The following is a 9,430-nucleotide window of genomic DNA, read 5'->3' as shown; positions in this document are numbered from 1 at the left end:
TTATCCTATGGTCTTGTCAATATTTCCATTTTATAAATAAAAATTAAAAAATAAAAAGAGAATAAAAACATAGGCCAGTGACTCTAGACTTTGAAAGAACTATAGTGGTCATCTTTGGGAAAGCACAGAATTTTGGTGGTTGGTGTAGTGTGAAACTATATCCCCGTTATATCTCCTAGAGCCCCACTTCTCCAGAGCCCTGTCCCTCTAGAGAAAGAGAGAGGCAGGCTGGGATCATGGATTGACCTGTCAGTGCCCATGCTCAGCGGGGAATCAGTTACAGAAGCCAGACCTTCTACCCACTGTACCCCATAATGATCCTGGGTCCATGCTCCTAGAGGGATAAAGGATAGGAAAGCTATCATGGGAGGGGGTGGGATACGGAGTTCTGGTGGTGGGAATTGTGTAGAATTGTACCCCTCTTATCCTATGGTTTTGTCAACATTTCCATTTTATAAATAAAATTTTTAAAAAGTATAATCATAACAACTACTTCACAGAACTGATGCAAGAACTACACAAGTAACAAGTGTGTAGTGACTTCTTAGAATAGTGTCTGGCATATTTTAGATACTTAATAAATGGTAAATGCAATTATTATAATTGTTCATCTCTGTGGTGTGACAAGATGGGGAGCAGTAACAAGTTATAAGAGAACCCATCATATGAAATGACATTCAAAATATAACAGCAACAACAACAAAAATACCCAGGTTCAATCTTAAGAAACTGAATTTCCTCAGAATTTCTTCTTCTGTAGCATCAAGAAATGACCATGACCAGCCTCATCTTGCACATTTTAGATTGTGTGGGAACCAAATATATATTTCCCTGACAATATAGCACTGTATGCAAAACCAGAATGAGGCCATTCTTGTATGTTGTTTCAATGTTATTCTAGTTCAGAACTCATTATAAACAGCACACCTAGACCAAGGGCAGTAATATCTGTCATGGTCATCAATAAGGCATATAGCCTTTGGAGAATTAGCCATATAAAAACAGGAAGGGACAGAATAAAATCAATATTGACTGAGTACATTCTATATGCATGTTACCTCATCCTACCATCCAGTGGATCCAATGACAAACAAAATGTTTTCTCCATTGCAAAGGTTTAAAAATGCATCTAAATATACTATAGTGCAGAAGGAACCATCAGTTTCGCACAAAGAAAATAAAACTAGTCTTCTGACTGTTTTGGCAAAATTTCATGCTCATGACTTCCCCCTCCATCTACCATTACACTTCATCTAATTTCACAGTTCAGCTCTGTCACTCTCCTCTACCCAAGGAGTGGAGAGATGTTGCATCACTATGTCAATATCCCTCCACTAAAGCAAGAATATTACCCAATTTGTTTTAATGGCAAGACAACAATTTCTAGTGAGATTTCATAGTTTCTTATAATATTCCAGAGACCAGGAGCTAACTCACCCAGTAGAGTTCATTTATCTCATGCATGAGGCCCTGGAACCACAAGGAACTACCATGGACAGTACTGGGAGTAGCTCCATGGATGATGGAGTGGTGCTATGATACTTCTCCCTGTGTCTCCCATTGCTCTCTCTCTAAAAATTAAAGGATGAAAAATTGAGCCAGAGAACCTATCAGTAATGGTATAGCACATGCACAAGATAATGTATTTATTCTTTGAAGCATCATTAGAAGACAAAATAAATAGTCCAATCATGATATACTTATTTATCTTTGTTCTGTCCCTGGGAGTCCAGAAACCCCTAAGAAACTAACTGACACCTTTGCCTTATCACCCATAGGTTGGGGAACAGCACCTTCAAAAACATGCAGCGCAGGCACACGACACTGAGGGAAAAGGGCCGCCGCCAGGCCATCCGGGGTCCCGCCTACATGTTCAATGAGAAGGGCACCAGCCTGACGCCTGAAGAAGAGCGATTTTTGGACTCAGCTGAGTATGGCAACATCCCAGTGGTCAGGAAAATGCTGGAGGAGTCCAAGACCCTCAACTTCAACTGTGTGGACTACATGGGTCAAAATGCATTGCAGCTGGCTGTCGGCAACGAGCACCTGGAGGTCACTGAGCTACTGCTCAAGAAGGAGAACTTGGCGCGAGTAGGAGATGCACTGCTACTGGCCATCAGCAAGGGCTACGTGCGCATAGTAGAGGCCATCCTCAACCACCCAGCCTTCGCACAGGGCCAGCGCCTAACGCTCAGCCCACTGGAGCAAGAACTTCGAGATGATGACTTCTATGCTTATGATGAGGATGGCACACGCTTCTCCCATGACATCACGCCCATCATACTGGCAGCTCACTGCCAGGAGTATGAGATCGTGCACATCCTCCTGCTCAAGGGTGCCCGCATTGAGCGTCCCCATGACTATTTTTGCAAGTGCAACGAGTGCACTGAAAAGCAAAGGAAGGACTCTTTCAGCCACTCTCGATCCCGCATGAATGCCTATAAGGGACTGGCAAGTGCTGCCTACTTATCCCTGTCCAGTGAAGATCCTGTCCTCACCGCACTGGAGCTGAGCAACGAGTTAGCCAGACTAGCCAACATTGAGACTGAATTCAAGGTAACTCTCCCAACTTACCACCTCACAGGCTGATTGTCCAGTGGGCATTTCCAGGTGTGTCTAGTAGCCAAATGAGTTGTCTTTTTGGCTCAGAAAGGGTCTTGATGGTCAAGTTCATTGGGAGGAAGGCAACTACTTCAACTTGTGTCAGCCTGAGGAAAAAGAAACCCAGTTAGGTAAAATTTTTGAAACTACACAAATGCAGTAAAGAAGTAACTTAAGCACAAAACCACATAATAAAATATAAGAAACACACAGGAAACATTGGGTGTAAATGCCTTTGCAATGCCCCAAAGAGCTCAGGAGTTTATTATACCTTTAGCTGTTTTCTATTTCAGGTCCTACATTTCTTGAATGCCTCACCTGCATGGTTTCAGATTCATTGTCATATCTATTGCTGCAGAGACTGAGCCACAGTCTCTCAATTTAGTATCTGTCATTATTGTCCTATCAAAGAGCTGAAGAGAAATACATGAAAATGAAAGTAAAATTGTCTCTGTAGAGTTGAGCTCATCACCCCAATAGCTCAGTCCAATGTCCTATAATTCAGTGACAATAACAGCTAGACATGTCAGGTCAGTCCTGAGGATGGAGATGGATCTCCACAGCCCATCATTCAACAGAGATTCCATGCTTTTACTATCAAATAACACATCTTCTGAAAGAGATGCCTGGTACCTTATTCTTTAGGCATAGTGGTTAATAATTAGAAAAAGCATTTACTGGCCACTCTTTGCATGCTAAACATTACCTGCTTTACTTATGAAGCTGTTTAATCCCCCTCAACAGCCAAGGGTATGAGTGGCATGATTATCCCCACTGCATGAAAGGATGAGAAGTGTATAGATATCATACAATTAGTAAGCAGCAAAACCACTATTCTAAGCTAGGCATTCAGACATTAGAGCCAGCTCTTAGTTATCAAACCAACAGACTTGTTCATGCATTAGAGTTCTTACTCTCAAAGTTTTATTTACTTTTATTTGAATAAGGAGAGCTCATCATTTATCAACCTCTTGTTCAATCATAGTATACCCTGGAGCATACTGTGAGGTATCACAGGCAGGACTGACATTTGAGTTAGGAATAGATACCACCTGCAAGTAAAAAGTTCATTTTCCAACCAAAGATGTCAGTACAAGAGCTTCCACTAGAGAGGATACAATTAGGTAGCCAAGGGTGGGTACCAAATCACAGCAAAGGAGGCCCCAGAAAATATACTGTTCAGGAACAGCTCAAAGGAGGAAACGGAATTGAAGTAGACCTTATTGAGCAGAAGGAATTTGATCAGTGGGAAGAGAGGGATGGGTAATTGGAGGGGACAAGAGAAGATAAGACCCAGAATGGCCCAGGGAGATCAGGGACTGAAGAGCTCCATACGACATTTCCCGCAGGAACACACAAGAGAAAGGCTGACAAAAGAGTTAGGGATAGATTTCAAAAGGCCCTGAACATCAGGCTATACACACTCTGGCTACCAGGAAACTGAGAACCACTAAAAGTTTAATTAGGGAGCTACAATGATGAAAGTTAGAATTTTGAAAATATATTGAAATAAAGTGAAGCAGAGAATTTGGAGCTAAGGAAGTAGCTAGTGTACTTGTCTATGCATGAGACCATAGAAGCCTTTCTGATGGAATAGGCTTAACCCCATTTAGAAAAAGAAGGGAAGACCAGGTGTACAAGAAGCTTCAGGGCACTAAATATTGAGAATAAGTGAGTAATTCTACAATTAAGCTAATTTTCTCCCATCTGTCCCCATATAGCACCCATCTAATAAGTTAGCCCCACATCGCTAATTGTTATGTTGGTCATAGTCTCAACTAGAAAAACTGGTAAATGCAGATGTCAAGACTGACCAAAGAAGCCCCCAAGGAATGTAGTACTGCTGTTTCTGTCCTTGTTCTATCCAATAAATCCCACCTGCCAGCATTGAAAAAGAAAGATATCCCAAGCTTGGTTGCTCCTTACACTTCAAGCTGAATCTGAACAGGCCATGAGAAGGAAATGCTTAAGCCAATTAATTAAGACATTTATGGCCAAGGAAAAAGCAATTCAATCAAAAAATGCTTTTTGGGATCAGATTATCTGATAACTGAACAATTTTCTACTTATCTGGAACTTGGAAGCATGCCAAACTTAATAAATAAAACTATGTTAAACTTATATTTGGAATTGTATCTGAAGCATTTGCATCTATAAAGCAGAAGGCCTGACATTGGTTTAATATACATAATGATATGAAAATGGAAGTTTGATGAAAGCATTGACTATTATATCTTAATGTTAAAGGTAAATTATGAAAGTTGTAGACAACTAAGAACACTACTGACATGATTACTAATCCTTTTAAAATGCCCTTATTTGCTCAGAATAGGAGTTAGCATGACTATATTAGTTGGCTACTAGCATCTACCAAGTTCCCTTTGTTTAAATAATGTCTTTTAAAATGTTGACAAATGGTGATTATAAATTAGCATATACATTCCTTTAGAACTCCATTACTTACTCAACCATCCTTGATGTGCATTGCTGATATTACAAATCTTCTCAGAGGAGAAAACAGCTACATAAGTAAAGCCATTGTAAGAGAAGAAAGAGCAAGTGTATTTGGTAAAACACTTTGGGAACCTGTTCTGCCTTTTAAAGGCTACAAATCACTGCTTGTAGCCAACTGTCATGTAGATGAGTCAATACTATCAGCCTTGTAAAACTGCTGTCAGGTTCTCATTGGAAAAGGTATATGTCACCTTTTAGTGTTTCTAAAAGACTCACTCTGGGGATGACTTCCTGATTACAAAATATCATGCATGAAGACCTGCATTCAGTTGCCCAGGATGATGTTTTTGGAGACATTTTAAATTATCATCAGAATAGAGCCTTGCCATTAGCAAGTAGTGCAGTAAATGTCAAGGTCTCCAGCAAGCTGTGACTGGAGTCAGATACCTGGCAGCAGACCATTTGTAGTATGGAAAGTATGCAGCTGTGCAAGGATCTTACATCTTACTAAACTTCTTGGGTCTAGAAATATAGGAATCATTGCTGTGTGGTCACGGAGGCCTTCTAGTGTCTTTGAATGGTGCCTAGGAATCAAGTAAGCATTCCATAAATATGTCATGAAGAGAATGAAGGAAATCCAAAAAGAATAATCATTTCAACTGATAAAGCAAAGGATTAATTAAAGCAAAAAGTTTCCCCACCCCTGGATTCCTATCGACATGGATTCAGTAAAGACATTTTATGAATGTGAAATACAGAAATTCTAAGAAAGGCTGCAAGGTGGTTGGAAGGATAAAAACAAATACATATTAAATAACCAAAGGCCAATCAGTCACATCCTGATTGGTACTCTTTAGTGTCTATGCCATTTTAACTACTGAAATGTAAATTACACCTTCCTGATACTGCCCACAGTATTTAACATGTGGGGTTAGGGAGCACTATCCACTAATAACATGCTAATTGGTTTGTCTATAGCAGGGGATGGCAAATATCCAGCCTACAGGCCGTAAATTCCCTGTGAAATCACTGGGTCTGGTGAAATGGGGTCAGGAAGTGGTACATCCTGTAGAGTGCACACATCATTGTGCACAAGACTCCAGGTTCAATCCCTCTGTGCACGGGGCAGGTGTGGGGGGGGTGGGCAGCGGCAGAGCAGAGAGTGCCATAAGTGGTGAAGCAATGCTGCAGGTATCTATCTCCCCCATGCATCTCAATTTCTATCTCTATCAACAAAAGGAAAAAGCAAAGGAAAGGAAAGGAAAGGAAAGGAAAGAGAAGAGAAGAGAAGAGAAGAGAAGAGAAGAGAAGAGAAGAGAAGAGAAGGAAAGAAAAGAAAGGAAAGAAAGAAAGGAAAAGAAAAGAAAAGAAAAGAAAAGAAAAGAAAAGAAAAGAAAAGAAAAGATATAGCTACTGTGAGCTGTGAATCCTTTGCACAGGCACCAAACCCCAGCAACCCCAGCATTAACCCTGGTAGCAGAGAGACAGACAGACAGACAGACAGACAGACACACACACACACACACACACACACACACACACACAGAGAGAGAGAGAGACAGAGACAGACTGACTCTTGAAGGATCTATGCAGTTGAAGACAGACAGAAAAGGGGGAGACCTGTGAGGGATTATTCATCCTGATGGAATAAATTCTTTGTGTGTGGGGATACCAGGAGTAGCAGAGAAATGTAAAGCATTTGTCTATTTCAGTTGGAGTACAGCTTTTGCCACCATAAACACAATGAAGTACCAATATTTCTCTTGAACTACTTTTATTTGGTTTCTTTCACTGATCATTCTTCTTACACACTACTTAGATTTCCCTTTATATCCCTGGTTATCTTCCCATTCAAATTCCTGTGTAGTCTATCTATCTCTGTGTTGTCTATCTGTGGAGCTGTTGTTTCAAAAATATTCCAGAGGCTAATATTCCTTCTAATTTGGAGCTATGCCTGCAGCAATGCCTAGTGAGGGTGAGAATGGAACAGGGAACAAAGGACAAGAAGAGAATAATATGAGTAAGGAGGAAGGTTTTGGAAGGGGAAGAAAGCAGGATGTGATAAAAGTCATTCTCCGTGCTCTCTCCCATTCTACTTAAATTTATAAGTAACTAATATTCCCAAGTCAGGGAACTGTGAAAACCTAACAAAAAGTTCATCCTTACTTAATATTTGCTTATTCAAAATAATAATCAAGCTACTGCTTAGAGGATTTTCTTTCTGATAATATCTCAGCATGGATATCTCTGTTCTGCAGTCACAAGCAATGTATTTTTTACAGTTTACAGAGAAAAAAAGCAGGGGTGAGAAAGCTAAAAAGTTCTAATTTCAAGTTCTTTTGACTTTTTTGTTTGTCTATGGGAGGTTTACCACAAAGACTAGGAAAAACAGATAATGAATTATTTATCAATGTTTGTGTTGCCATTTTAAGATTCATAAAAACTCTCTGGGCCTAAAATACCATAAATTAAAAATGCAAATAATCATAAACCAGACCAATTTGCCACCTGCTATGATCTCTAGTGAGAGCCTATTGTAGAAGGCAAAAATGTTGAAATGACAGTTTATAATCTGCTTGCAAACTGATCGAAATGAAAAACAGAAAAGGAGGAGGGTAGGAGGTGGAGTAACTTTGTATTATAGTGGGAAGAGAACTTGGTTAACATTGAACTCTGGTCTTCAAGAGATCAGAAAAATGAAGTCTGATCCTGGACCTAAGGAGGAATAAGCCCATTGTTCCACTTTCTAGTAGAATCTGTATTTGTACCTGTATCTCACATGCTTTGAATATTTTAGGATTTTAAATTTTAATAATCCAGCATCCTTAGAAAATATATTTCCTTGAAGTCTGAGAACTCAGATAGTAGTATAAACAAATGCCTGCTTAATGTGCAGAAAATGACTTGAAAAATGTTTCCTTTTCCACTGGGAACATGTTTTTTTAAGCTGTGAAGGCTGCAGGTCTTAAAAACAAGTTTTCTGTTTATTTTTTTTAAGAGAATCTGGTAAAGAACTCCTCAAAGCACTCAATTATGTATAGTTCTCAATACCTGGGGGATCTGACCATTATCACCTACCCCCTCTGCTTGAGCATCTAATGATGCAGCTTGTAAGCAGGGGTAAGGAAGGGCACAAAGAGCAGGTGACAAGCTATGATGGGCTGTGATGAGGTGTGCACAGGTAAGATGCAATCAGAGCATGAATGATGGTTGACATGTCCACTGGGACTAGGACTGGTTTATCTCAAAAGAGGTAGAAGTGACTTCTACCTGGGTTAACCTCCATTTTCATTTTTTATACCTAAGAGTCTGGAGGATCATTTTCACCAGAGTATTCATTAATAAGTCATCACAGGAAATGTGCTAATTAATTTGCCCTTTGATGACAACTTATTTCTAAGTCACAAATAATACTTAGAGTTAGATGATATTTCTCTTGAGGCACAGTGTATATTGTCTAACAAGTATTTAGCAGGAAAATAAAAAGGGCTACTCTTCTTGAAGCTGACAGGTTCTAGTAAGCATCTAGTGCAGCCAAGATTCATTTCCTCAGTGCTGTGGAATGGAGAACAAGGAGCTTGGCTCTAGAATCAGAATGATCTAGGTTCCTCTCCCAGTGCCACCTCCAACTAACCCTCTGATCTTGGGCGTCTACTGGAAATTTTCTTACTTAGAATATGAGGTGGAGGGAAGGAACATATAGCTGAATTATAGCATGTGCAAAATGGAATGCTTGCTTTCCACACAGATATTAGCTCTTGCCCCAGTCTCTATAAATGACATTGCAATTCACCTGGTTTCCATGCCTCATCCAATGTGACCTCAGAAAATCATGGCATATATTGTATACTCAGTAATTATTACTTTAATAAATAAATAAGTGGGCCAGGGTTGCATTAATGAATAATGAATGGCCTCATAGAATAATGGTAGATTAAATAAGATGTAGAATCTCCAACTCACTGCTGAGATTCTGACCTATAGTAAGCAGTCTCAATTTTCCCTAGAGCTCAGTGGAAAACTATTTTGTTCATAAATCCTACTAAGCTTTAAACACCACAATATTTCTTCCCAATAAATATAGCTAAGTGTTGACACCTCCTCTGTCCAGAGGGTCCTCCTGATTTCTGTTAAGCACTGGCCACATTCCTTTGGTCCCCTTACCAACTTTTCCAAACAAGAAAATGCCTCAACTGTACCTGAGAGTTCCACAGTTAAAACAGGTCAAGGGAATATTTTCAAATTGAAAAAATGCAGACCACTAAAACTGAATAAGCCTAGAATATTGCTGAAACACTGTTGTGCAAAGAAGTGGCACAGGCAGGAAAGACAGTGAGGCAGAAGAGGGGGGTGAAGGAGATGGGCAATCAGAGCT

The 9,430-nt window shown here is 39.9% G+C and overlaps 1 protein-coding gene across 1 annotated transcript in view; it reads left to right on the top strand.

Annotated features, from left to right (window-relative positions):
* Positions 1 to 1,791: 1,791 nt before the first annotated feature.
* LOC132536882 (short transient receptor potential channel 7-like) overlaps positions 1,792 to 9,430 on the top strand; it is a 103,034-nt gene continuing 95,395 nt past the window's right edge. The window contains exon 1 of the mRNA XM_060186361.1: positions 1,792 to 2,556. Coding sequence (XP_060042344.1) covers positions 1,804 to 2,556 — 753 coding nt within the window. The 5' untranslated portion in view covers positions 1,792 to 1,803. The remainder of the gene's footprint in view (positions 2,557 to 9,430) is intronic.

The sequence above is a fragment of the Erinaceus europaeus genome, chromosome 2, assembly GCF_950295315.1.
Source record: "Erinaceus europaeus chromosome 2, mEriEur2.1, whole genome shotgun sequence".
NCBI lineage: Eukaryota > Metazoa > Chordata > Mammalia > Eulipotyphla > Erinaceidae > Erinaceus > Erinaceus europaeus.
The sequence above is the reverse complement of the archived record's forward strand: the minus strand, read 5'-3'. Positions and strand labels throughout refer to the sequence as shown.